Genomic DNA, 26,270 nt, shown 5'->3' on the forward strand with positions numbered 1-26,270 from the left:
TGGTTGAAATTGAAGCCCGCAACCTTTTTTATTTAATTGTTCCTACTTTACACATGCTGACCTTTATGAAGGCACACAAAATATTTCTTCTTGCTAACGATCGCAGTGGCATCAGAATCATCGTAAATGACTTCTATAGTTTTGCTAACTTTTCTGATGGGTTGTTTCATTGCCGGTCACTGTGCTTCTCAACTGTCTTCTGATGTTTTTTTCGCGTTTTGAATGAATGGACGTCACCTTGACATTCGTGCTTGATACATTTCCGTTTGTTTTTCATCATTCGTTTTGATACCTTCAAAAGAAAAAGAAAAAGCAAGCCTTTTTTCCCTTTTCTTAACATTTTTACACGTTGATTTGGACGGCTGAAGACGACCCACCAACTCAAAAATGGGAAAAAATGGCGGGAGAAGCTTTGGAAAAAGAGCTGATATTTCGTGACTCCTGCGTTGTAGCTTGCTCTGCTCCGCTTATCCCATTTCGATGTCAGTTCATATTGTTTGATGTTAGGCCTCTTCGCTTCTGTATCCTTCATTGGTGTTCTCTGTTTCTCTTCCCCCTAGTGAGCCTTCACATAAACAACTCCGCAACCTTCTTGCCATTCACACCGCCGCGCTCCGCATTTCTTTCTTGCTTCCATAGACGTGGTCAAACGGACAAAAATCGTTTCTGTAGTCCACGTTGAGGTTTCTTCCACGGTATCTTCTCTTCTTCATCTTTTTTTTTTTAAACGACGTCTGTCGTGGTGTTGGGTGTAAGAGGGTTTTTTGTTTTTGTTTGTTTCACAACCCGTTGTTTTTCTCTTCCTTTCAAATTCGCTGTTCGGCAGACATGTCGCTCTCACCGGAGACGGTCCGCCTGCAGGATGAGTGGAGCGCCACGTTGCAGCGCACCGTCCGCGACCTGGCCAAGATGACGAACCAAGCCGCCAAGAGCTACGAGGCCTACGTCGGTGCGATGGCGCGTGTGGGACAGCTCTATGCGACCTGCGGGGAGCTGATGGTGTCTGCCGGCACGCCGGCGCTGGCCATGGCGCGGCCGGTGTCGGAGGCCCCGGAGGCGCGCGTCGTGACCGGGCACGTGATGTCCTCCATCGAGCACTGGTGGCGCTCCGCCGAGGAGAAGGCGTTCCTGGCTGCCCTCACCGCCACACGCGAGGAGTGGCTGCGCTGGCGGCAGGAGACGACGCGGACCCATCAGCACAACAGAGCACGCACGGATGTTCGGCAGCTCATGGGAGAGGTCCACTCGAAGCTGGAGCTGGCCCGTAGCAAGGATGCCTCGTCGCCTGGTGTGAAGAATCTAGAGAACGAGCTGAGAGGTCTTCAAGAGGAGCTGGCGAAGCTGGACGAGCGAGTGCAGCGAGACATGAGCAACAACGTCAAGCTCTTCAGCCGAAGTCTATCGAAGCACGGCGTCCAACTGGAGGACGTCATGGCGGCCAGCGGGTTCAACATCACATGCTGCTTCCAAACTTCTGAGGCGTTGAGGGCGGCCCAGTCACGCGCCATGCGAGGCTCGGTGAATCCCTCGGCCGCTGCTTTCCCGCTGACGGAGGGGAGTGTGTCGGTACGGCAGGTTTCGAACGACTTTTCCCTCGCGCCGTCAGAGAACTCGTATGACGCGGTGACGCAAGCGGCAACCGTCAGACCTCCTCCATGATTTGGTGGAGAGATTCCTTTCACTGATGATGACCCTTTGTATGTTGCTTCCTCCTCATGTGCTGTCTTCTTGAGAGTGGTCGCAACGCTGGCCACGTGGGATGTCTTCTTAAAAATATATGTGGCAGACTCGTAGACGGGCAATGAATCCTGCAGCTCGTTGAATGGAAAACAACGTGACGCCGCACCCATTGCTTCGTCGGGTACCCAACGTACAGCGAAGGAGAGGGTTTTCCTTAATCTTTGTTCTACCTTACCTCCAACCATCCCTTATGTAGCGGCATCCAAGAATAACCTTACGGTGCTCGCATCTTTGCTATTAACTGCTAGCTGCTTCTTGTGTTTCACATTTTCCTTTGTTGTTGGTATTAGGTATCGTTTCATATGCATCGATTGATGCGACAGAACGAGAATGTCATGCAATCGCCTCTTCTGTCGTTATCTTCCTCCCTTACACGGTAGATCCTCCTTTTCCGCAATGTGCGTTCTTGTATTCCCATGCTCTCAACGCCGTGGCGAGCAGCACCGTTCGCACGTTCTTGGCTCTTTCTCAAGCATTTCGGTGGAGCCGTCCACTCGATTTTTTTTAAGAGGTGTTTTCAACTACGTTGAATTATTTGTTTGCACCTTTGTTGTTGTTCAATTTCTTACCCTTCAGTTGGTGGTAAAGTCGTTTTTTTTTGCTGCCTTGGCACAACCACTTGGTCTTTGCTCGTGGGGCATTGCGTTATCGCCGTCTCTTCCTTTTCTTTCTCTCTTCGCTTTTGGCTCACTCGTTTGTTATCGCCTCCGTCTCTTCCTCGCTCTTCCTTCTTATTGGAAAAAAAATTATTAATCAAAAACGAATGCGTGGTTTTTTTTTCTCATTTGACTAATGTGGAAAACAACACCACGTCCTTCAACAGTAATTACGTTAGTGCTGTCTCGTCTGTTTCGTTTCTGTCTCTCTCTTCCGTTTTAACTTGTTCAACACAGTGCGATCGGTGGTATGCGTATGTGTGTGCCTGCGTTCACTCACCTATTTTGTTGACCGCTGACAGATGGACCTGTGCGTGTTTTCGTTTCTAAATATACTGCATCCGTTACAACGTCTTATTTTTATTTGTTATCGCCGTCTTGTCGTTGATATCTTGTTTTTCTCTCTCTTGCTCAAGAAAGGAGAGCATCAAGGTGGACGGGTAGATGCTTTATGATTATTACTATTGTTTTCTTCTACTACTACCTTCTCTCTGACTGGTCACTTCAACACCAACATTAATTAGATGTGTCAAACCGTATGTATGAAGTAGCGCTTTGGGACAATTGCTTCGCACAGTTTCGTGTTGTACACATGCTGGCTGCAACTTCTGTGTTTGGTTTTCCCCCCTACGTGCAGGTGAGCGTAATCCTCCAGGGGCCAAGCAAACTTCTTTCTGTCAAATATTTTTGTTTTTTGGAATCTTTCTGTTGATTCGATTCTGACGTTGAGGGAAGGTATATAAAAAGAAAAAGATGGATTTGATACTCGAACTGGTTCTCCCATCGGTCCGCTTGTTCCTTCACCCATGAGCACGAGTCCACCGCAACCAGCGTACACACGAGAATCAAGCAACACTCAATTCTCAGCTTGAATAAGGGAGAAGGGACGTCACTTTCGACTCGCAGCACGGACTCGAAGATGTTTCTCTGGGTGTTTTGTTTCACGCTCCATTTGCCTATTCTCGCTCCTTGACTGCATCTCTATTCCATCTTTCTTTCCTTTTCTCTTCTTCTGTTTTTGTATACTTGTTTCCGGGTCTGTGGTGCAAGTCGACGACTACGAAATATCTGTTCCGTGCCGCACCGCGAATAACCCTTGTGCCAACCGTTATATTACCTGTCTTCACAGCTATTCCGCTGTCACTCTTTCGGGTCTGTTTTTGTTATCCGCATTCTCTCTTTCATCGATCTTCTTACTTTTATTTTTACTATTCCTCCACTATTTGCGTGAACGTCTCCTTAACATATCTATTTCGCCTGCTCTAAAATTATATCATAGCGGCTCCTTGCTTTCCGCCGTACTCCCTTTTTTATATTGTTCTGTTTTCGGTACACAGCCGACGGCTACGATTAACACGTCACAGCACGATCCTCCACCGCGGAAGAGGACGTCTTTCTTGGTTTATCGCTCCTGTGTATCCCCACACCTCCTCACTCTCTTTTACCTTCTCTCCTTCTCCCCCACGCTCTCCCCCATGGCGATCGAAGGCACCCAGCAGACTGAGGGCGTCTGCCGTGCGCAGAAGGAGTGGGTCCTCAAGGTGAAGTCGACGGCCACGCTGCTCTCCCGCAGCGCCGCCCAGGCACAGCGCAACTTCGATCAATACCTGACCGCCATGGAGCACGTCGCGGCGCTGTACAAGGACTACGGTGCCCTGCTAAGTACCGCGAAGGCGCCGTTTCTTGCCATTGAGGCCGACATCCCCGACTTGGCGGAGCTGAAGGCGAACACGGCCCGCATGCACGCCATCGTGCACAGGTGGGAGCACTCCGAGGTTCTCTACGCCGTGCGCGGCCAACTGCATGTGCAGACCGACGTCCTCAAGTCGCGCAGCGCCCTCGCCGCGAAGGCGCTCGACGGGTGCGTGGAGCGGGAAAACTTAATGAGCGCCTACGTAGTGAAGAGCGCGAGGCTGGCGCGTAAGCTGCGCAATCAAAGCCCGGAGGCAGAGGAGCTGCAGAAGGAATGCGACAAGCTCGAGCGCCGCCTCGGGGAGATGCAGGCGACGACGCAGAAGAACGTGGAGGCGGTCGCGGTGAAGTCCAGCGCCAGCCTGACGCACCTCACCGCGAAGTTCTGCAAGGCCATGTACAAGAACGGCGCGTACCTGGAGAAAAAATTCCGCCCAAGCCATCTCGGCGTGGGGGAGGAGGACGTCTCGAGCTTCAGCGAGACGGACGAGAACAGCGCCATCACCGGCGTGTTTGGTGGTCTGCGCAGTCCACAAAGCGAGCGTTCGTCCGTCACGGCGAGCGGCATTTACGGACTAAACCGCAACCGTTACCATCCACAGGAGGCGCAGCGGCCTTTGCTTGCCGCGGTGGACAACCCACAGAGCACCGGCATCCCTCTCCGCTACCACCCCGAGGCACCCACAGCTGTCAACACACAATAACCGCTGTTTCCCCCCCTTTTTTTTCATGTTGTATACTGATATGTACTTCCCATATAGAAGAGTAGAGATGCACAGCTAGATGAGCGTACTCCTTCCATTTCACAACACGACACCGCAGATGTTCAAAGAGTACCACGGCGCACGCGACGCTGCGGATCGTGTATTTCTTCTCTTCTATTTGCGCTCTCGCGTTCTCAGGCGGTAACGGTGTCCGTAAGGGTTTCCTCTGCCGCGGAGAGCCGAGAGCATAACCACTCCGTGTAGTTATAAAAGGTTTTTGATTCTGAGCTACGAACCGCACCGTGATGGATGCTGTGTTCTCGTGGGCTTTCAGCTTTATTGTTCCGTTGAATTCGCGGTATTTCGATGATTTCTTTGCTTTCCTCGCGCATTTCTAGCGTCTTTTTCTCCTCATGATTAACCCAATGGTGTTGAGAGCACGTTAGCTGCTCTGCTTTCGCCGTGTTCGGTTGCACCCAGCGTAATGCTGACGCATGTGCTGCTCCTTCAACGTCGCTGGAACACACGCTCCCTTTTTGGGGGCTACGTCTGCGTTGACTCTGCCGTTTTAGCTGCATTACGTTTTCACATCTTCCTCTGTCGCTCTCTCTCTCTCTCTCCCTCTCCAACGCCACATTTTTGCTGTGCACTTCCTCCGTTTGCGTCGCTCCCTTTTCTTCTTCTCTGCTTTAGTGTTCTTTCGCGCACGCTCTCGCACTCGCATTCGAATTCGCCACGCAGGTTGAAGGTAACTTTTTCGTTCTTCCTCACACGCACAGAAACAGAAACAGAAATGAACGTGACCGCGACGTACCTCAACCCAACGCAGCAGCTGCGGTTTCGGCAGGCGGCCCAAAGCCACAAATACCTCAAAGAGCTCAACGAGGCCACCGAAGAAGCCGTCCGGTGCCACGACAAGTACTTCGCCGCGCTGGAGAAAGTGATGACCTGCCTGCTGAACAACAACGACATTCTCGAGGAGGTGCGCCAGACCATCGGCCCGGAAGGCGCGACCGTCGTGCCGACAACGCCCGCCACCACGCAGCTGGTCTCGGCCTACACGAACTGGAAGATGTCCGGCGAGGTTGACGCGCTGCGCGGGGAGGTGGAGGCGCTGCGCGTGCTCAGCACCGAGGGCCGCCACACCGCCAAAGCCACGAGAATACTATCGGAGAATGTCGCGCGCAGGGCGAGGAGGTGCGCTGACGTCAACAGGCCGGCGTATCAGGCAAAAATCGCCCACTGCAAAGGAAAGGCGCAGGAGAAACTCGTCAACAACGCCAGAGACGAAAACGCGAAGATGGTGCAGATGGACACGTTGCTGTTTCAGGCCTTGAAGGCGAACAGCGTGTGGTGGTCCACCAAGCTGACGTGCCGGACAAACGAGTTGTACGCTGCCTTCGCGCGTCTTGGCGGTCGTGCTGCGGTGGCGTTCCCCGTGCCGATGTACGCTTCTGCCGCCGCTGCTGCACCCGTGACGCAGCCTGTGATGCGGGGCTCCGATCTTCGTCCTGCAGCTGCTGCGGATGCCGGCACGGCTTATGCGCCGTCAAATGTGCCGACCTATCACGCACACAGCTCTTCCCCACACCTTTCTGCGCAGGTAAGCAGTGCCCACAGCGACGCTGCCCCTTACGCGAGTGGTGTTCCTCTGGAGTTTCATGCGTACGAAAGCACCAAGAGCGCCGCGTAGCACGGAGAGGATGCTGACGCTGCTTTTTTTTTCTTATGTGTATATCGCAACGCTCTCTAAATTCTTTCTGTTTCTTGTTTACCGCATAGGGAGAGCACATCTCTACCCTCGTCTTCCATCACAGTCGGAGCACTGATGTGTGTATATGTGTTCTTACTCCTTTGTCTTCGTTTGCGTTCTTCTACTTGTGTGTATTCCTCCTTCATTTCTTCTCTTCATTCATGATGGTGTTTCTTCGCTGCAACGCTCCCTTTTATTTATTTATTTATTCTGTTAAGCCCCATTCCAATTGGTTTTCCCTTTTTGCTTCATGTGCACAGCGATGGCAATAAAAGGGAGGATCAAAGAAAGAAGTGGGAGTATTGCCTCCACGGTTTCATGCGCCAAGGGCAAGGGCGTTGTTTGTCCCTCCGTGAGACTCCGCGTACAAGGACGTGTTTCTATAAAGGAAAGAGAGGCAGATTTCTTGGCAACGTTTCCGTCCAACGCGGCTTCCTTCATTAGCTGCCCAATTCTGCCTGTGTCATGGAGATCAGCAGAGCTAGAATATAAAAAATTAAAGGCCGACCTACTTTCTCTGTCATATAGACAGCACTTTCGTTCTTTCAAGGAAAGTTTGCTAACACCGAACGACCAGTCCGTCTTTTGCTTTGTATACCTCTGCATGTTAACTCTTGCTTTCTTCTTTCTCTTTTGTTTTCCTCTGTAACTCAATTGTGCTGATGCTGTAAGAGAACATCATAAACTATCATGACGCGAACATGCCTCAGCCCCGCAAAGCAGCGGCAAGGCGAGGAATAAACGGGTGGTGGAGGGGCCGAAGCAAAGCGTTCTCTTGTGCTCGGTGGACAGCGCAGCGGTCAATCACCCGAAGTCCGCCGGGGCCTGGTGGTGCGCCGGACTGATGAGTCGTTGCGATGGTCTCTATGGCGCCTTTCTGAATGTGGGTCGTCGCACCCTCGCGTGCTCCCCCCCCCCCCTATGCGGCCCCGCAGCGCGAACCTCTTCACCCACATGCGCCATCGGCCAATGCGTATCCAAACGGCAACATGAGTATTCCGTCTGCGGTTGTGGCCCTTCTCGGTGGATCGATGCCGGCCACCGACTTTGCCAGTTGTGGGCCGAATGGGGTGGTCCCTACTAACCTCCGCCGACCACCCCTGGAGTTCCACTGCCGTTTGAAAATATCCCAGGGAATGGTAACGCGCATTAGCGTGAGCAGGCCTGTGCTTCCGTGTGCGCAGCTGAAGGTGCAGGCCTACTTCTATCGAAGTTGAATCCTTGCTCGTGTGGCCGTGGAAACACGTGAAGGAATTCTCTTCTTCGCTTGCGAGGTTTTTTGTTTTCCCTGTCGGTGTTGGTGTCGAGTGTGCAGTGGTGGTCACAGACACACACACACACACAGAAAGAAATCGGATTTGCTGCTCCTGTGCTTCCTCTCACGTCAGCCGTGTAGAACTTGCGGATACGAAGCGCCATCTCCCGGATACGTGTACAATCACAATTTCTTTGCTTTCTACAACTGTATAATGAGCGGCTGCAGAGTGGCAAGGAGGAACTTTCCCTTGTAACGCGGCTGTGTGTGTTTCTGTTCACGGCACAGCAACCACTGAAGTCCCTGCGACGTGCCTATTGTTTCTTCCTTTTTCTTTTGTGAAACCTCTTGACGACACACTACTTTAGCTCCCCCTTTTTTCGGAGGGCTCCGACTCCGTTACCCTCCCCCTTCTCCCATCCTTCTGCCTTTTCAAGAGAGAGGCGGCCTCTCAATTTTATCTTTTTTTTTAAATATGTTAGACCTTCTGGCACGCTTTTGTCCCCTTCTTCTTTTCTTTCTTTCTGTTGGCTCGCTGTTGTTTCCTTCTACCTATAGGCAGTGCTTTAGGGTTGTGCTGAGCGAGCAGCGATGCGACCCTCCGTGTGTATGTGTGTCAACTCTGATTTTGCTCTCGAATGTTGAGTCGTACACGACACCAACTCTAAGTGAAGGAAGAACAAAACCGTCTACGCAGCTCAACGCGGCGATGTCCACGGAAACAACTGTGTGGAGTCAGCTTCTCTTGCAGAGTCGCTTTTCATGCGCTTTTTTTTTCTCTTTGCTTCCGGTCCGGCAGAATCGCTGTTGTCACCGTTGCCTGCTTCACCGCACCCGATGAATTCTCCCATTTCTCTTCTCTCGCGAACTCAAGCACGGTCTCTGCGAAAATCTTCTTTCCTTTCTGAGTTCTCACCAACGCAACGGAAGTGGTGCAATCGCTGCTGATAGTACCGATTTGCCTCCTTTCGTGTCACTATCACCATCAACTGATTCGGCAATTGTAGGAAAAGAGTGAAAAATCAGCTCTTACGGGGCGCGGTACCAGCGGCAGATATCACTTGCCAGTGAACACTGAAACGACACGCGCTTCTCCTCTGTTTTTTATTTTATTTTCGGACTTATTTGGTTCCCTTTATTTGTGAAGTTAAACAGTCTCTCTGCTCATTTTTTTCTCCTTGTTGTTGCACGTTTTGACGACGGCGGTTGGCGGCTTCATGACTACTTCGTATATTACACTTGCGGCTTTGAACTCGTTGTAAAGCCCATCTTGTCAAGCTGCTTCCACTTAGTGCTTTCGCTGCGGACGGCTCCTGCGTTTATTCCGGACCGCGATGCCGAAGGCGTTTCTCGACGCGGCGCAGCGCCAACGGTCAGATCAGCTGCACTCCACCCACAGGGCGCTCTCCGCTGTCGAGGAGGCCGCCAGGAAAGCCGTAAAGCAGCACGACAAGTACATGCGAACGATGGAGAGCGTAGTCTCCGCCATCCTCGACAATAGCGACCGCATGGAGGAAACGCGAATGTTGTTCGGCCCACAGGGCGAGGAGGTCATCGCCCCCACCTTTGAAGTCACGGGCCGCTTCGCCGATGCCTTCGTTGCGTGGAAGTCATCGGCAGAAGTGCAGAAGATGCGCGAAGATTTAGACGCGCTGGGGTACCTGAGCGGCATGGCGAAGCGCAGCGTCAAGCTGGCGGAGAAGTCCTCGTCGGATCTCGAGAAGGCGGCGCAAAACGCAGCGCAGGTGCGCAAAAAGGCAAAGGATGTCGCGGTGGGCCGCACCCTCACCTCGCGTGAAAACCGTCGAGCGGCGAAACGGACAGAGGTGGAGGCGCAAGTGCAGGTGATGAACGACGCGGTGGTGGAAAGCATGCTCTCCATCGCGAAGTGGTGGTCGAGCAAGTTGGTCGCCGTGACGAACGGCATCTACTCTAGCTACGCCGACATCGGCGCGGCCACCACCGCCCTCTTCCCACCTCCCTCGCCTGCTGTACGACCCGTCTCCGCCGGAGAGCACGCACCGCTCGGCACTCCTCCCCCTCCTCCTCAGCCACCGGCGCTGCCACCTTCAGAGCTGCGTCAAGACCCATCGCTGAACCACCTGACGGCAGTGCACGCGGATCCCACCGTGCCTGCGGCCCACTCTATTCCTCCCTCCTCCGTGAGCGCACGGCATCCGCAGACGACGACAACGAATTCATCCGTTTCTAACACCCGAACCGCCACCGCCGTCACGGCGAACGCAGAAACTTTGACGCGCAACGCGGCGTCGTCGCCTTCGCTGCTGACCTCGGCGGAGCACCGAGACGACGCCGGTGGCCCCATGCAAGGGAGGGCCAGCGAGGCGGTCACCGTTGTGCCACCTCCAACCGCAGGAGTGCCCCTTGTCTTTCGTACCAGATGACCTCGACGGAGATTGACGCAGCGCCGATGGCGCGCCATGGAAAGACAATCGATGCCCACATGTGTGTGTGCGCTCTGCCCTTCTTTTGACAGAGACAAAGAGGCCTTCTTCGAATGGTATCGGCGCCGTGAAAGCTCTCCTCCGTATCACGATAAAATGGGAAGAAAAAAAAACGTGCGTGCTCTTCTTAGATCTGTGCGCGGGTTCTCCTGTTTCCTTTTGTTGTGTTTCTTCGCTTTCTTGTGCAACGCACGCAGCGCTGATTCTTTCCCTCGTTACCATAGTTATTGTTGTGGTAGCTGTTTCCTCCGATTAACAATGTTTGTTTCCCTCTACGCTGTGCCTTCTGCACCGTCTCACATGCCCCTGTCGTCGTTGCCTCGCTGCGGCCGCATTTTTTTTCCTCTCCCTCATTTTTTCCTTACTGGCGAAGACGTTTTCCTGCGCCCCGCTGTTGTAACGCCGCGGCGTTGTACTTTTTATACACAACCAACTCTCACATTACGTGTTCTGATGTGTCGTGTGCATTCTCTCTGAGCGGACCGCTTTTTCTGGTTGAACAGCGTTGCGACGGGACACGTAACATGAGAGCGCACGCACATGATCGGCGAGAGGAACAGGCAACTCAACACCGGCTTTCGGCTTCGAAGTGTTGCGTGCCCATGTACGTTGGAACTTTTTTGTTCTTTTCCTTTTTTGCTGGCCTCTCTGTATACCGTTCACACTCAGCGGTTGCTCTACTGCTTTTCTTCGATGGGCTTTTGTTTGAGCAAGTTTCCAAAAACTCTTTTTTATCTCTTTCAATCGAAACGGCGCTGCGCGAAACGTGATCTCTATCCTCCGATGACCGCTCAAAGTGTTCTCTCGCTAATGCGGTTTTGGTTCTCACCGCATCCAAACGGTGAAGACGGCGTTGCTGTCAGCAGACCACGACCGTCTCTGCGCTGGAAAAAGTACGCACCTACGTCGAGCAGTCTACGATGACGCTGCTTTTTGCTGTTGTCACGTCGCTGGTGTACTCTGGCCGCTCTCTAAACTCGCGGTGTTCTGCGTGGGTAGAGAACAAGACCCTGTTTTGTCAGGTACCAGCATCTCTCTGTCTTTATCCAACTTCCTTCCTGTGCGTACACAACAACCATATATATATATGCACCGTCGTAATGCGCTGTCCATTGCCTTACGCCGATGTATGACCGTTAGCTTGTTGGTCCCGTCTCTCTCTCAACACCTCCTTTTATCGTACGGATTGTGGGAACACAACGATAGACGTATTGATTTGTTTCTTTTTTTGACATTTCATACTTTTTTTTTTAAACGCACCCGCTCTGAAGAAAAAGAGAATCTATCGCAGCGGAGGCTCCTTTTCTGCTGTTACCTGTTCCATTTACGTAGAACCGCATCCACCGCCACGCCCACGAGCACCATGGACGACAAGCAGGCGTTCTACGTGGAGAGCACCGATGGACGCAAGTTCAAGATGGTCATCCGAGGAGACCTGGGCAAACTTAGCGTCGGCAAGATCCGCCGTTACCTCAAGTCCTACGGCGTGCCGGATAATCAAGAAATCCTCGCCGGGTCGTTAATCTTAGAAGACGACATGCTCGGCGAGCACTTCGGCCTCCAGAACGAAGGGGTACTGCATCTCCGGGACCCGGTCCCTTCATCTCACTCGGCACCCCCCACCAAATCCCTGGGCGACGCCCCCTCGGCCGCCGGCCGTCCACAGGGACCGTCGTACGCAGACCAGGGCAACGCGCAGTCACGCGCGGCCTCCTCCCCTTACGCAACGGGCACATCTGGTTTTCAGCCACCTCGCAGGACGGAGCTGACCGAATCCACGGCGGTAGCAGGGGCGCGTGGAGAAGACGCCGATTCCCCGCCGCAGCAGCTGCGAGACCTGCAGCGTCGTCTCGAGGCGGCGAACGCACGAAACGCGGAGTTGGAGCACCAGCTGGCGCAGGCACGGCGGTCCGATGCGTTGGGGCTCGACACAGCCCCCACCGTCGCCGCGGACGGCCTGGTCAACGCGAAGGAGAGCCTGCGGCTTCTCTCCGGTAAGCTGCACGCGTCTTTTCATTTTGACCAGAATTTGACCTGCGTCGTGGGGACGGACGAGGACTTCTCCATACTGCTCACCTACGACCCGGCGACGGAGCGGCTGTACCTCTACTCCACCCTGCTGACCGAGCTGCCCGCCGACACGCAAGTCCGCATGAAGCTGTACGAAGTCATCCTTGAAGGCTCGCTGCTGGGTCGTGAGGTATGCGGTGGCGGCATCGGTGTGTCAACCAAGAACAACATCGTTGTCTTGACTACCTCGTTGCCGGTGAAGTACTGCCAGCCGGATGCGTTGTGTGAGGTGATGCCGACGTTTGTGGAAACGTTAGGGCGGTGGCGCGACCTGGTGAGAGACCTTGTGCAGTAAGGATGCTCAACGAACTGAAGTGCGGCCACCAAGCTGAGAAGGTTTTTGTGACTAGTACTGTGAGCCGACGGGGGTTTTTCCTGTGTGCTTGTCTCATGGTTTCTTCGAGAGTCACGCTGGCCACTCCTGCGTGGTGCTGTGGCTACTCGTGTTACAAAGGGGTGGATCTCCTTGTGTTTTATGCGCTTCCAGCTGCGCAGTAATAGTGGCGCATTACTGGTAACGGACGAGGTAAGCCGTGTTCTTGACCCTCCCCGCCAAGCAATGGGCTATGCGACTTCTATTGCCGGCGCCTAGAGATTACTTGTTGTTGTTGATAGATTCTCCACCTACTCTGTTTTCCTCGCTCTTGATGGTCCTCGCTTCGACTGCGGGTTGACAAACCTGCTGAACTGGATGAGCGTGGCCACGCGCATGCGCTTCGTTAGGCGATGTGGGCAAACACCAAGGGAAACGGCGACAAACACAAAACAACGTTTCTGGAACAGCTGTGTTCTGTCGAAGCATTTGGAAGGTGCGTTCTCGCATGCGAAGTGTGACCTCGCCATGCGTCTCTGCATTGCTGACACGACCTCCTGGTTGCTTTTGGCTTGCGTCAATAGCTGAACCCCCATCCGTCCCATCACAACTTACTCTTGCTTCCCTGGTGTCCTACCGCCTTCCTTCGACTTTTCCTGCTACGCACCACACAGTTACGTATAGTGGTATTACCCTTATTCTTCTTTTTTCCTTCGCTTTAGTCGTTTATCCCTCAAAAAACACTTTGGAACTTTTCTTCACTAAACTAAAAGCCACCAAGAAATACCAGCGAGCGGCCTCGTCGATTTTCATTTACTCCGCACTCCCCACGAGATCCGTTGCTATTCTTTACATCTATCTGTCTAGCGGTGCGAGCCCCTCACCTTTTCCATCCACACAGCTCTCGCGTGGTTCAGCAACGGTGCTGTGCACGGGAGCAGCCGCAGTGATCGAAGCAGTGTTGCACCGCCTTTGTCCGTGGCCACGCACCAATGAAGCGGGAGCTCAAGGTGTCCTTTGCCGCGTCTTCCGAGAAGGGAGGGAAGAGACAGTCTGCCAACCGCACCGCCTCACAGCAGTACACCATCTCCACCGCGCCTCGGCAGGAGACAGATGTCGCCATTCAGCAGCTCGTCACGCCGCGGTCGCCGCTGTACCCGGAGAGTGTGATCCCTCAACAGCACCGTGCGGCGGGCAGTCCCTCTCGTGCGTCCCCGCCGTTCCATGAGGCCGCTGCGGAGCCCAACGGCGGAGGGGTGGGCGCCGCCGCGTATCAGAGCGGGGTGGACGACCCGAACGCTACCGCTGCACTCGACCCGGCAAGTGGGGCCATCCTGATCTACCCGAAGAAGGTGGACAACCTGCGTCGCTTCCGCATTCTTTTCGTGGGTCTGCTGCTTCTCATCTCCAGCTCCACGCAAGGCATCCACTCCCTCTTCGGAACGCTCTACCTGCAGGTCGCCTACCGGTTCACGGTGCGGCAGATGGCCGTCGTGTACCTGAGCGGCCAGGCCTTCGGCATGTTCGTGTTCCCCTTCGGCATGCTGTACGACTGGTTCGGCCCCCGCTTCGCCGTCGCTGCCGCCTCGATCATCGCCGCGCTGGGGCACCTGCTGTACGCGCTGATGTTCGGCGGCCACATCGATGTCACGGTGCCGCACTGCGCCATCTTCTACGGCCTCATGTGCTGGGGATGCTACGCGCTGAATGTCGTTGTGCTGCCGTCCGTGCTGACCCACATGCCGCGTGACCGTGGGCAGCCGACGGGTCTGCTGATGACCTTCTCCGGCCTTGGCAGCTCCTTCTTCTCCTGCCTGTTCCGCGGCTTCTTCGAGAACAACTTCGAGAACGTGATGTGGTTCATGTTTGCTGTGGTGGTGGCTGTGGGTGTGGTGGGCACGTGGTACCTGGAGGACGCCCCCTACATGGTGAACCGGTGGCAGCAGCGCAACATCACGCCGCGTCAGCAGCTGCGCAAGTACCTCATCCGCAACCGCTACATGTCGCAGCTGGTGCCGGGTCGGCGGTATTTAATCATGACGGTGATCCTGATTCTCCTGAACTTCTACGTGACGATTCAGGCGGTGGTGGTCTCGTACCTTGCGGATCAGATGACGGACGGCAAGCGGCGTGGCATCGCCATAGGTGCGATCGTAATCCTTCTGTTGTGTCTCATCCTGGTGGTACCATTTGAGGAGGTGGACGGCCCCACGGAGCAGGATAAGCAGGTGATTGAGGCCGCCAAGGCGAAGGAGTGCGAGATTCGTGAGATGCACGCGCAACGCACCTGCCACGCGGGCCGTCACTCGCGGCAGGCGCATGAGCCGACGAGCCGCACACGCGACGGTGAGAACGTAAAGCCCTCAGACAATCCCTTCACCTCTAAAAGCGACTATCACTCCGATGAGGTACGGGTCGGTGCTATGGATGATGATGAGCGTGCAGCTGAGCAAAGCGGCAGCAACGCTGCTCCTCTCCGTACGTGCAGTGTATCGGCGCCTTCCATGTCGTTGAAGGAGGGCGCGGAGACCTGCCGCACCACCACCGTACCCGCCCCTCCACTGCCTCATCACGAGTCCTCCGCGCTTTCTGCGCAGCAGCACCATCACCGTCGGCGTAGCACAGGCGGTGGTGCGCTGACGGAGCACCTGGGTCTGCCGCTGTACAAACTCACCGTCCCGAACCGGTCTCTCATCTCCGTTGATCTGGACGAGGATGAAGCGGGGGAGGAGAAGGGTGCGCAGCAGCTGGACAAAAACCGCATCTCCCCCCTCAGCAGCGCACGGCGGCACTCCCCGAACGTACCGCGGCGTTCCTTGTCCCTCAGCGTCTCGAGGCGGTGTCCCCATGCTGCCGCCGTCTCCGCATCCGCCACCCCACAGCTCGAGGAGCTCGCCGATGGCAAACAGACGCACGACACCTCCTACCTGTTGAACTTCGACGACCGTGGGAACCTGATGCTGAGCTCCGCTACCGTACCGCACTGCCACGAGATCGGCGGAGACGCGGCACACCGAGCGGCAGAACACACGGAAGAAGAGCGAACCGCCGACTTCTCGTTTGAGCAGCCGCGAGTTGAGGTGATCACCCTGTGCGGTGAGGTCTTCGTCGCCCCGGTGTACCAGACCACCTTCTGGGAGAGCCTCACGTATCTGGACACGTGGCTGATCTTTTACGTGACGATGTGTGTGTGGGGCGTGGGGCTTACGATGGTGGGCAACTGGAACATTTACATCATGCTGCTGGCACGCTACGGCGGGATGCAGCAGAAGCACTACATGCTCTTCGCTGCCATGGCGGGTGTGTGCACCGCCGGCGGACGCGTGTTCCTCGGCGTGTACGAGAGCATGCTACAGGTCATCCGTGAGCGCACCGGTGCGGCTGTCGTCCCCACCCTTCTCTACCCCATCACCTCGATTGGACTGCTTGTCGGCGTCATCTTCTGGATCGCGCTGCCCGGTGACAAGGTGCTCGTCCTCGCGTATTTGATCGGCCCCGCCTTCTACGGTGTCAGCAGCAGTGTGACGCCCTACATCCTTGGCACCATCTTCGACCGCGATCTGGGCATGCACTACGGCTTCTGCTTTCTAGCGGGTGCGGTGGGCTTCGTGCTGTGCTACTGGTGCTCGTGGTACCTGACCTACAAGAACGAGACGATGCTGACCCCACTGGGCGAGCTGTGCATTGGCCAGCGCCGCTGCATGAATCGCGCCGTCGGCATCTACGTGGCCCTCGTGTTCTCCTCCATCTTCCCCGCGTACATCCTGCACCGCCGATACTCGAAGCTGGTGCGAGGGAAACTGGTTCATCGTCGCGTGATCGTCCCCCGCATCAAGAAGATGCTGGCGCTGTGCGGGTCCGGCTGTTGTGGGGAGCAGGGTGTGAAGGCTCCCCACGGTGGTGACAGTGACGGTGACAACAACGAGGTGGCGAATAAGGTGTGAGCGAGAGAAGGGCAACTGTCTCTGCAACGACTGATACGCACGGCCACAGCGGCCACGCGTAGGGTCACATCGTCGGAAATTGCCATGCTTATTGTGGTAACGCTTCTAGCTCAGGTAATCTCCTTCTTTTCGTTTTGTACTTAATAGCAATCCTCATTCTCCGTTTTAAATCCTGAGCTGTGAATGATGTTCTTTACTGATACTTGTGCTGTAGAAGACTGTTTGAGATGCATGAATTGTTTCTTTGTCAATGTCGCAGTCACCTTTATCCGGTGGGCATCAATGCTGTCGAATGCAGACTTGGGGTAATCAACATTTAATCTAACATGCTCTTTTGTTTAAGTTGCCTTCTCCCCTCTGCCGTTTCCCCTTCGTCAATTTATAGTTTTCTGGATAGAGAGAAAGAACAGCACTTTCCGCGTTGAGCATATCTGTGGGGTCAGAAACTCTGTAATCATGATGCACCCGTTGACAGCATCGATTGCTTCGGCACCTTCTTCGCTGCTGTCGGCACCGGATGCCTTTTGGTTCTGCTGTTGACCCTATCTTCCGAGCCACGGAACGACGATGTTAGCGCCTGTGCTGGGTTCCCGGCCCTTTCATACCCCTGCTGACGGCTCATCTCATTCGCTGAGTTTGTGCACTGGAAGGCACACCGGCTAGATGGAGGGGTGGTGGGACTCAGCATCGGGCTTTGTCGTGGTATTGCAATCGGGTTCCTTTGCTTTCTCTTCTTATTATGGTGCGTTCTCTAATATAACGGTGTTCCCCTAGGATTAGCGCTGCAGAGGGGCTGCTGCGTATGTGGTATGTGTTGGTATGTGTGTGCCCTCTCCGCGTAGTGCTTCTTTGCGAGACCTCCGTAACTCCAGCAGCAGCAACCGCAACAACGGCGTTGAAAGGACTGTGCCTATGGTGCGTGATTACCGTGTGCCTCCGGTCCCCGCATGGAGTGGGCACACGAAGGGCGGTTACCTTGGAGCTCCGCCGCGCACGGTGGCGCTGTGTCCAGTGTGCCGACAAGGACAGGCACCGCAAACGCCTATCTGCTGCCCTCGACTATCGTCCGCCTCTCTCTCCCGCTCTTCCTTCTTCCTCCATCGGCGACGACACACCATCCGTTGAAAGTTGGCTCCGTTTGATTGTACGGCCCGGTCTCTTTTTTCTTTCGTTCAGTTAACGTCTGTATTTTTTTGCAGTTCACCTTCGTGGTGTCTTCGCGGGCTCCATCGTTGCAGCGCCGCCACCACACAGAGTCTGCACGGGCCTGTAAGACCGGAATACTCCTCACGGGACCTCCGTTGACTCCTTTGGACACTACTCCGATTTTGAGCAGTGACAGCACATCACCTCTTCGCGCCTTCGTATTTGTCGCTTTGCCTGTTACGCATATCCAAGTCGTTATTGTATTCTTTGTCATTTTTCTGGAACGTCCGAATTCTGCAGCTCTTCTTTCCGCATTCCTTACGTTTCGTTCTTTGCATTCTTTGAGGTTTAGTTCTCTGTAACCGCTTCTGGCACGTTGGTCTGACGTACACCGTCGTATTTTACTCCGTTTCAGGGAAAGGCGCCCCAATACGCTGCCTGCTCTTCTTTTAGTGCTTTTGTCACTGTTTCGTTGTTTGCTCTCTGTGCGTTTGTGTGTGTGTGTGTGTTACGGCCTACGCGATGCATCGAGTGTCAGACAGCTCTGTCCATCCCGCCGCTGTGGAGGGTGATGGGGAGGTAAAGGGTGGGGTCACCCCCACGTCCAATGACGTTCCGTTACCTCCGTCGGTACCCCGGGACGCTGGGATCGGTCGTCTCGCCGATGTCACCGCATTTTGTGAGGATGTTCAGAAGGAGGCGCAATCGAATCTTCCTGTACCACTGCAAACTCGTCATACCGGACCACAACCAGTTGAAGCGCAGAGCTGCGAGTCTCCTGTACCCACAACCAACACCACCCACTCTGAATACAGCTCAGCGAAGCGCCTTGCTGACAACGACGATGCGGCAATGGAGCTCGGTTCTTTTCCACATCGCACTGACAGCAACGGTGTCAGTCCGCCGCTGCATAAGTCAGGTTGTGCCATGGGAGCATCAGACACCACCACGGAGTCGGATCTGGACCGCGATGCGCTTCTGATTCATCCAAAGAAGGTGGACAACCTGCGTCGCTTCCGCATTCTTTTCGTGGGTCTGCTGCTTCTCATCTCCAGCTCCACGCAAGGCATCCACTCCCTCTTCGGAACGCTCTACCTGCAGGTCGCCTACCGGTTCACGGTGCGGCAGATGGCCGTCGTGTACCTGAGCGGCCAGGCCTTCGGCATGTTCGTGTTCCCCTTCGGCATGCTGTACGACTGGTTCGGCCCCCGCTTCGCCGTCGCTGCCGCCTCGATCATCGCCGCGCTGGGGCACCTGCTGTACGCGCTGATGTTCGGCGGCCACATCGATGTCACGGTGCCGCACTGCGCCATCTTCTACGGCCTCATGTGCTGGGGATGCTACGCGCTGAATGTCGTTGTGCTGCCGTCCGTGCTGACCCACATGCCGCGTGACCGTGGGCAGCCGACGGGTCTGCTGATGACCTTCTCCGGCCTTGGCAGCTCCTTCTTCTCCTGCCTGTTCCGCGGCTTCTTCGAGAACAACTTCGAGAACGTGATGTGGTTCATGTTTGCTGTGGTGGTGGCTGTGGGTGTGGTGGGCACGTGGTACCTGGAGGACGCCCCCTACATGGTGAACCGGTGGCAGCAGCGCAACATCACGCCGCGTCAGCAGCTGCGCAAGTACCTCATCCGCAACCGCTACATGTCGCAGCTGGTGCCGGGTCGGCGGTATTTAATCATGACGGTGATCCTGATTCTCCTGAACTTCTACGTGACGATTCAGGCGGTGGTGGTCTCGTACCTTGCGGATCAGATGACGGACGGCAAGCGGCGTGGCATCGCCATAGGTGCGATCGTAATCCTTCTGTTGTGTCTCATCCTGGTGGTACCATTTGAGGAGGTGGACGGCCCCACGGAGCAGGATAAGCAGGTGATTGAGGCCGCCAAGGCGAAGGAGTGCGAGATTCGTGAGATGCACGCGCAACGCACCTGCCACGCGGGCCGTCACTCGCGGCAGGCGCATGAGCCGACGAGCCGCACACGCGACGGTGAGAACGTAAAGCCCTCAGACAATCCCTTCACCTCTAAAAGCGACTATCACTCCGATGAGGTACGGGTCGGTGCTATGGATGATGATGAGCGTGCAGCTGAGCAAAGCGGCAGCAACGCTGCTCCTCTCCGTACGTGCAGTGTATCGGCGCCTTCCATGTCGTTGAAGGAGGGCGCGGAGACCTGCCGCACCACCACCGTACCCGCCCCTCCACTGCCTCATCACGAGTCCTCCGCGCTTTCTGCGCAGCAGCACCATCACCGTCGGCGTAGCACAGGCGGTGGTGCGCTGACGGAGCACCTGGGTCTGCCGCTGTACAAACTCACCGTCCCGAACCGGTCTCTCATCTCCGTTGATCTGGACGAGGATGAAGCGGGGGAGGAGAAGGGTGCGCAGCAGCTGGACAAAAACCGCATCTCCCCCCTCAGCAGCGCACGGCGGCACTCCCCGAACGTACCGCGGCGTTCCTTGTCCCTCAGCGTCTCGAGGCGGTGTCCCCATGCTGCCGCCGTCTCCGCATCCGCCACCCCACAGCTCGAGGAGCTCGCCGATGGCAAACAGACGCACGACACCTCCTACCTGTTGAACTTCGACGACCGTGGGAACCTGATGCTGAGCTCCGCTACCGTACCGCACTGCCACGAGATCGGCGGAGACGCGGCACACCGAGCGGCAGAACACACGGAAGAAGAGCGAACCGCCGACTTCTCGTTTGAGCAGCCGCGAGTTGAGGTGATCACCCTGTGCGGTGAGGTCTTCGTCGCCCCGGTGTACCAGACCACCTTCTGGGAGAGCCTCACGTATCTGGACACGTGGCTGATCTTTTACGTGACGATGTGTGTGTGGGGCGTGGGGCTTACGATGGTGGGCAACTGGAACATTTACATCATGCTGCTGGCACGCTACGGCGGGATGCAGCAGAAGCACTACATGCTCTTCGCTGCCATGGCGGGTGTGTGCACCGCCGGCGGACGCGTGTTCCTCGGCGTGTACGAGAGCATGCTACAGGTCATCCGTGAGCGCACCGGTGCGGCTGTCGTCCCCACCCTTCTCTACCCCATCACCTCGATTGGACTGCTTGTCGGCGTCATCTTCTGGATCGCGCTGCCCGGTGACAAGGTGCTCGTCCTCGCGTATTTGATCGGCCCCGCCTTCTACGGTGTCAGCAGCAGTGTGACGCCCTACATCCTTGGCACCATCTTCGACCGCGATCTGGGCATGCACTACGGCTTCTGCTTTCTAGCGGGTGCGGTGGGCTTCGTGCTGTGCTACTGGTGCTCGTGGTACCTGACCTACAAGAACGAGACGATGCTGACCCCACTGGGCGAGCTGTGCATTGGCCAGCGCCGCTGCATGAATCGCGCCGTCGGCATCTACGTGGCCCTCGTGTTCTCCTCCATCTTCCCCGCGTACATCCTGCACCGCCGATACTCGAAGCTGGTGCGCGGAGAACTGACCCAGAAAGAAGTCATCGTGCCGCACCTCATGCGAATGGTCCGCTGCTGTGGACTGTTTTGTCGCGATGAAGTGGAGTCGGCTGTGAGCAGTGCTGTGAGTGACAGCGACGCGTGGATCCCGACCTCCCAACGTCACTTCCACACGATGGTAACCCATTAGTTGCTGCGTGATGTTCATTGAGTTTTTTTTTCATGTTTTTGAGAGTGTGGGGGCCTGGGTTGGAATACGTCTCTGCTCGGAAGCTCCGCTAGAAAAAGGTGTTCTGAGTACTCCGCGTACTTCTGCCCTCTCTCTATGTTATGTAGCCCTGGATTGAAATGTATTGATTCTTTTGCGATGGACGGATCAGTCATTCATCCCGATACGCCTTTGTTTTTGTTTCTATTTTGTGTGCCTTTTCCGCGTTTTTTGGTTTTTGTGTGGAACCGTTTCCCTCTTCTCCTGCCCTTCTTCTTCTTTTCTTCTTCCCCTTGGTCATGGAAAGGACCTTTTTCTTGACGTCTTCCCGTCTCCGTCAACAACACACCAATCTCGGATGGTGTGTGTTTCTGTTTCAGCTGCTTCTGCTTTCTGCAGGAAGAGTCTATACAGATTAATATATGTAAGTATATCGTTTTGTTTCTGGATACATCGCCGAGTTCATAAATCGTTTGGTGCGCTACGGAGCACCCTAAACTCCCTTGTTTTTTGTCTAAGGTACATTTTTTCCCTTTTTTCGCTTTTCTGAACACCTGACCCAGACTGTAAACGCGTTCCTTTGTGCTGATCTCGATCAACTGCGCGCGAGATTTGCGGTGCCGATACGGAACGCACCAACGTACCTCTCCTCCTCGCAGTGCACTCAATATTCTATTCATATTGTTTTTTTTTTCTCCTTTCAGATACACGGTGTGTAATCACGTTAATTTGTTCGAGCGATGCACAGGAGAAACAGCTGCCTTTATCTGCAGTCTAACAACTAGTAAATGTGTGAACACGAACTCCAGCCACGAATGAAAATTGCAGCATCACAGCGGCATACAACCTTCTCCCAGCGCCCAGCGGAAGTGGAAGTAAAAAAAGGAAAAGAAACGAAAGAAAACAAAGAACTATACCTTGTCGTGGAAGTCAGGAAGCGGCCCTTTCTCTACTGGAAAGCGAAGAGACGTATTTCTGGGGCTTTGAATCTTGTTTTCTCTTATGGAGCTACGTGACGCGCTGCCTTTCCCAGAAGATGCTTTCGTATGGGATCTTTAACAGACAACGGACCAAGATTGTTGAGAAGACTCGCCATCTGAGACCTTTGATTCAGCTCGCTCCTGGTGCAGTAGTCTACTTCAGGTTATGCTCTGCATCTTTTCTTTTAAATAACTTATATTCGGTTTAACATGCATTTCCTCTTCCTCGAACGGCCTGTGCAGCGCAATGCAGCCCAATTGCGCGACGGCTGCTCGAACACTGCTCATAATTGATGGACAGCGTAGTCACCATGAGAGAAGCAACGCGATCAGCGAACCAAACGGCAGAGCTCAGCAGCGCACCTTTCGAAACGGCGCGCTGCATCTCGCGACGAACTGCCCAACTGTGGCCTGTGTTACTTCGACCCTGCCGCAGCAGCCAACACCGTGGCTGAAACGGTGTCCTTCACCTCTCTCACCCACTCTCGCACGTGGTCTTTGTTATGGGGTGCTCAGCGTTGCGTCTTCCACAAGACTCTTCCTCCCGCCTCCTCCCCAGGCCATTGTGGGCGGCGTCTACGCTGGAAAGACGACATCTGCTTCTTTTTTTTTTTTCAGCGCCCACGCTCTCTCTGAAGCGTGGCGGAACGTGGCGGACTGCCCTTGTTGATGTTGGAGACCGACATCAGAGAAGATGGACCTCTCAGGGGTTAGTCTGATGAACGCTGCACCTCGTAGGAGTGCTACACCGTCTGTGCAGCGCAGATGTGCTTGAAGGGACCGGCGGCAATCAAATCGATGAAAGAGAAAAAACAACGAACAGAAAAAATCACTGGTGGGAAGACACTGAAGCAGTCGCATTTCGGGTCTTCTCCACGGGAGTTTCTGCCGTATTGAGTGCTTGTGTGAAGTCCATGTCCTACCACCGCTGCAGAGGCCACATCTACGCTTTCCACCGTAGAGGTGCTTTTCATTGACGACGAGCGAGCGAGGCTCCGATTGGCGCACCTGCGGTGCTTGACCGTGGCGCCTGTGTTACGGTGCAGCGGAGGAACGTGACCGCTTTTCGGTGCGGTTTGCAGAGTCCGAGATAGCGTCTGTGTGCGTGTCCACGACTGACGGATGTGGACGAGTCCTACGACTCAGCACCGACTAGTCCCTCTGTTGTGAACGGTACGCAGAAGTGGCGATGCTTGAAAGCAATCAAGCACTGCAGGCGCAGCATGGGCGGTCCTCATCAGTTCTGTGCCCTTACGCTGACTTGATGCTTCTTTGCAACATCCCACTCCGTTTTTGTTTTGGCTGGTCACGCCGGCGGGCCAGCCTTTGGTGTCGCTGAAGAATGCGATGTGCCGTCAACGGAGCGCAGAGAAGTAGAAGGGGGAAATAACACCTGCGTGCGATCTTCGTCGATTGGGTATACTTCATGCAAGTCCGCAGCTGGCGGGCGTTGATGTCTCGCATGATGGCAGTCTGTGACGCCTCTCTCTTCCCTTGCCGGTGTTCCAAGTCTTGAGAAGATGATAGCACCGCTGTGTGGTCTGAAGGAGGGCTCGGTGCTTTAGGCAACTGTGTTCTGCTGCACGGCGCCGGGGCCTCTCCTTTAATGTGACGCTGAACGGCGTCAGCGCTCTTTCCGCGCTGCGGAGGCATCACGAGTTGACTTCATGAGAAGAAAGCCTTCGTCAGGTTTGTCTCTTGCATCCGTGCTCTGCACTGATAACAAGCCAATGCAACCGGCTGCCGGGATTTGCTCGGACTGCGGCCTCTTTCCCCGTGTGAAAGTTATTGAGCACAGCGGCTAACGAGGGCACACGCAACCAGGCTGCGACCGACGATGGTGCTTTAGCCTTTACCCCTCCACCCAAGCACCACTTGATGTAGGTATGTCGGCTTCTCTCTCTCTTGCACAGCGGAAAGCCGGACCACCGTGTTCATGAATGCTGTGCAACGTATCTCTCCGATCCACGTCCATGCGCAGCCAAAGCAAAGAAGAAAAAGGACGCCAACGTCAATTGCTTGTTTTCTTCTCTGTTTGTTTGTTTACCTCCGTTGCGTTGACGGACCGCAGGCGAGGTGTTGGTTACGAAGAAAACAAACTCAGATCAGAGCATTCTTCTTCGATGTCGTGCACTCAGCAACACGTACCCAAACACACACACGAAAACCCCAAGGAAACAAAAAAAGTGACGCAATTCCTCTACTGCATAAGTCCTCGAGGGAAACATCTACCGCCTTCGTTTCTCTTTCGTAGCTGCATCGTCTGTCGAGGACGTTGCGGTGTGTTTGGGGTGTGGCGAGCGCCTCGATGATGGAGTGTTCTGCCCTCTCTCTCTCTTTCTGTTAGATTTCCGCATCTACTCAGCTTCCGTCTTTTACTTCTTTGTTTCTTTGTTTCTTTCGTGGTCTTCAGTTTATGCCGAGCGGCCTCCCAACGCTTTCGACGACTAAATGTCCGAAGGGACTGCGCCTCCTCGCTGATCCGCATTTTTCTACCTCCCCACGCAGCGAAGGTTAGCACCTTTCTCTTGCTTTCTTTCTGTGCAATGGAAGACAGCACCTCCTCCGTGCACTACCACCCCGCCTGCGCTGCGTCGCCTTGCTGCGCAACTGAGGACTCGACGGAGCGGCTGTCCCTCCTCTCCTCACTCACCATAACGGATGGGTTCAATGTGTGGACGACAGCATGCAGCCCCACCAGCGCCGATGCCGTGAAGGAACATCGGGCACCCCTCAGCCCGCCTGCCCCTTCACAGATCCCAATGAGGCGAAAACCAGCGAAGACTTCACCGCCGCCGCAGGTGTGTGAGAACTACGGGAGCGATGATGAGGTAAACGAAGTGCTGTGGCATCTTCCACCGCCACCGCCATCGGTGCCATCCGGTGAGTCTGCGCCGCCATCGCAACGACGGGCCGCCAACGCAGACGAGGGTCGAGTCACTGCACCGTTAAGCAATAACTCACCAGCGGTGATAAGAGAAGATCACCTGAACGAACGCCGGACGGCAGCTGCGGATGCGGATGTGCACCCGACTCCACGCCCACGGTGGCGCACCGTTCGATCCATTTTATCCTCTTCCTCATCCCATCAGCGCCGCCGATACAGTGTTCCGAAAAGGCAGAACGGTCAGGTAGCACGAGTCACGTAGACGCTAGCGCGCACGAGATGATACTTTTTTTTCATTGAACTTCGTCTCTTCTCCCGACTGCGACTTCCGACAGTTGACAGAGAAAAACGAACCCATTTCGTGTACGAGAGCTTCTTTTATTCCAATGTATCGGTTTTTTTGTTGTTCTGTAATGAGTACGTTTGACGTCGCCATCAGCCCGCATGGTGCCTAATTGTGTGTATCGTTTTCCTAGAACATTCCTTCCCCCCCCCCTTCCTGCGGTGTTATCTTTGTGTTATTCTTGCTTTCTTCGGTCTCCACTGCCCACCACCACAGCGGCTATTTCGGCGTCTTCGACTGCAACGTATCGTGCGGTGTACGTGGTTTGTTTGTTTGCGCCTCGCGTGTTGGACGCATTCAGATTAATATTCTTTACGACTGTCGCCTCACGCTCCTTTCTTTTCTCTTCTTTGGTGTCGTAGCTCTTGCTCTGTTCTTCCCCTCCCAGGAAGAACACTTTTGATGCTGTTGTTTAGCCGGAATTTCGCATCTTCGCGCTAGTGTTTTCGCCTATCTTCCTTTTTCATTTGTGATATTTTTTCTTTTCCTTTATCAGCAGAAGCGGACTTACTGTGACCCGCCCCCCCCCCACCCTTCCTCTTCTCACTTATTTTCCAATAAATTCTCCTCCTTTCCGGCCATCATTCGTTTTTGTGTTGTCTTGGTCTTCTTTTTTCTAATACCAATTCTCTGTGCGATTGGATCTCGCTTGTAACGCGTTACTACGAGTCACTTCAAATACAACAGCTAGATCT

At 54.8% G+C, this 26,270-nt stretch overlaps 10 protein-coding genes across 19 annotated transcripts; all 10 read left to right on the plus strand.

Moving 5' to 3' along the window:
• Positions 1 to 558: 558 nt before the first annotated feature.
• ABB37_09486 (hypothetical protein) lies at positions 559 to 1,659 on the plus strand (the record flags this gene model as incomplete). 2 transcript variants are annotated; one of them, XM_015808967.1, is made up of 1 exon in its annotated part: positions 559 to 1,659. In XM_015808967.1, exon 1 carries the CDS (start codon positions 829 to 831, stop codon positions 1,657 to 1,659), a length of 831 nt encoding a protein of 276 aa, XP_015652287.1. In that variant the 5' UTR covers positions 559 to 828. The 2 variants fall into 2 exon arrangements, with proteins under 2 accessions (XP_015652287.1, XP_015652288.1); XM_015808968.1 differs by having other exon boundaries at positions 638 to 1,659.
• Positions 1,660 to 3,444: 1,785 nt separating this feature from the next.
• ABB37_09487 (hypothetical protein) lies at positions 3,445 to 4,792 on the plus strand (the record flags this gene model as incomplete). 3 transcript variants are annotated; one of them, XM_015808969.1, is made up of 1 exon in its annotated part: positions 3,445 to 4,792. In XM_015808969.1, exon 1 carries the CDS (start codon positions 3,872 to 3,874, stop codon positions 4,790 to 4,792), a length of 921 nt encoding a protein of 306 aa, XP_015652289.1. In that variant the 5' UTR covers positions 3,445 to 3,871. The 3 variants fall into 3 exon arrangements, with proteins under 3 accessions (XP_015652289.1, XP_015652290.1, XP_015652291.1); XM_015808970.1 differs by having other exon boundaries at positions 3,524 to 4,792; XM_015808971.1 differs by having other exon boundaries at positions 3,674 to 4,792.
• Positions 4,793 to 5,483: 691 nt separating this feature from the next.
• Positions 5,484 to 6,485, plus strand: ABB37_09488 (hypothetical protein; the record flags this gene model as incomplete). 2 transcript variants are annotated; one of them, XM_015808972.1, is made up of 1 exon in its annotated part: positions 5,484 to 6,485. In XM_015808972.1, the coding sequence occupies exon 1, from the start codon at positions 5,586 to 5,588 to the stop codon at positions 6,483 to 6,485; it is 900 nt and encodes a 299-aa protein (XP_015652292.1). In that variant the 5' UTR covers positions 5,484 to 5,585. The 2 variants fall into 2 exon arrangements, with proteins under 2 accessions (XP_015652292.1, XP_015652293.1); XM_015808973.1 differs by having other exon boundaries at positions 5,532 to 6,485.
• A 1,049-nt stretch (positions 6,486 to 7,534) lies between these two features.
• ABB37_09489 (hypothetical protein) lies at positions 7,535 to 7,762 on the plus strand (the record flags this gene model as incomplete). The annotated part of the gene is made up of 1 exon (XM_015808974.1): positions 7,535 to 7,762. The coding sequence occupies one exon, from the start codon at positions 7,535 to 7,537 to the stop codon at positions 7,760 to 7,762; it is 228 nt and encodes a 75-aa protein (XP_015652294.1).
• Positions 7,763 to 8,672: 910 nt separating this feature from the next.
• On the plus strand, positions 8,673 to 10,205 carry ABB37_09490 (hypothetical protein; the record flags this gene model as incomplete). Of its 3 annotated transcripts, none has more annotated exons than XM_015808975.1 (1): positions 8,673 to 10,205. In XM_015808975.1, exon 1 carries the CDS (start codon positions 9,135 to 9,137, stop codon positions 10,203 to 10,205), a length of 1,071 nt encoding a protein of 356 aa, XP_015652295.1. In that variant the 5' UTR covers positions 8,673 to 9,134. The 3 variants fall into 3 exon arrangements, with proteins under 3 accessions (XP_015652295.1, XP_015652296.1, XP_015652297.1); XM_015808976.1 differs by having other exon boundaries at positions 8,729 to 10,205; XM_015808977.1 differs by having other exon boundaries at positions 9,063 to 10,205.
• Positions 10,206 to 11,351: 1,146 nt separating this feature from the next.
• Positions 11,352 to 12,630, plus strand: ABB37_09491 (hypothetical protein; the record flags this gene model as incomplete). Its single annotated transcript, XM_015808978.1, has 1 exon — positions 11,352 to 12,630. Exon 1 carries the CDS (start codon positions 11,629 to 11,631, stop codon positions 12,628 to 12,630), a length of 1,002 nt encoding a protein of 333 aa, XP_015652298.1. The 5' UTR covers positions 11,352 to 11,628.
• A 690-nt stretch (positions 12,631 to 13,320) lies between these two features.
• Positions 13,321 to 16,592, plus strand: ABB37_09492 (hypothetical protein; the record flags this gene model as incomplete). 2 transcript variants are annotated; one of them, XM_015808979.1, is made up of 1 exon in its annotated part: positions 13,321 to 16,592. In XM_015808979.1, exon 1 carries the CDS (start codon positions 13,641 to 13,643, stop codon positions 16,590 to 16,592), a length of 2,952 nt encoding a protein of 983 aa, XP_015652299.1. In that variant the 5' UTR covers positions 13,321 to 13,640. The 2 variants fall into 2 exon arrangements, with proteins under 2 accessions (XP_015652299.1, XP_015652300.1); XM_015808980.1 differs by having other exon boundaries at positions 13,331 to 16,592.
• Positions 16,593 to 16,975: 383 nt separating this feature from the next.
• ABB37_09493 (hypothetical protein) lies at positions 16,976 to 21,347 on the plus strand (the record flags this gene model as incomplete). Of its 3 annotated transcripts, none has more annotated exons than XM_015808981.1 (1): positions 16,976 to 21,347. In XM_015808981.1, the coding sequence occupies exon 1, from the start codon at positions 18,261 to 18,263 to the stop codon at positions 21,345 to 21,347; it is 3,087 nt and encodes a 1,028-aa protein (XP_015652301.1). In that variant the 5' UTR covers positions 16,976 to 18,260. The 3 variants fall into 3 exon arrangements, with proteins under 3 accessions (XP_015652301.1, XP_015652302.1, XP_015652303.1); XM_015808982.1 differs by having other exon boundaries at positions 16,988 to 21,347; XM_015808983.1 differs by having other exon boundaries at positions 17,719 to 21,347.
• Positions 21,348 to 22,586: 1,239 nt separating this feature from the next.
• Positions 22,587 to 23,015, plus strand: ABB37_09494 (hypothetical protein; the record flags this gene model as incomplete). The annotated part of the gene is made up of 1 exon (XM_015808984.1): positions 22,587 to 23,015. The coding sequence occupies exon 1, from the start codon at positions 22,593 to 22,595 to the stop codon at positions 23,013 to 23,015; it is 423 nt and encodes a 140-aa protein (XP_015652304.1). The 5' UTR covers positions 22,587 to 22,592.
• A 1,741-nt stretch (positions 23,016 to 24,756) lies between these two features.
• Positions 24,757 to 25,494, plus strand: ABB37_09495 (hypothetical protein; the record flags this gene model as incomplete). The annotated part of the gene is made up of 1 exon (XM_015808985.1): positions 24,757 to 25,494. Exon 1 carries the CDS (start codon positions 24,892 to 24,894, stop codon positions 25,492 to 25,494), a length of 603 nt encoding a protein of 200 aa, XP_015652305.1. The 5' UTR covers positions 24,757 to 24,891.
• Between the last annotated feature and the right edge of the window lie 776 nt (positions 25,495 to 26,270).

The sequence above is a fragment of the Leptomonas pyrrhocoris genome, assembly GCF_001293395.1.
Source record: "Leptomonas pyrrhocoris isolate H10 chromosome Unknown, whole genome shotgun sequence".
NCBI lineage: Eukaryota > Euglenozoa > Kinetoplastea > Trypanosomatida > Trypanosomatidae > Leptomonas > Leptomonas pyrrhocoris.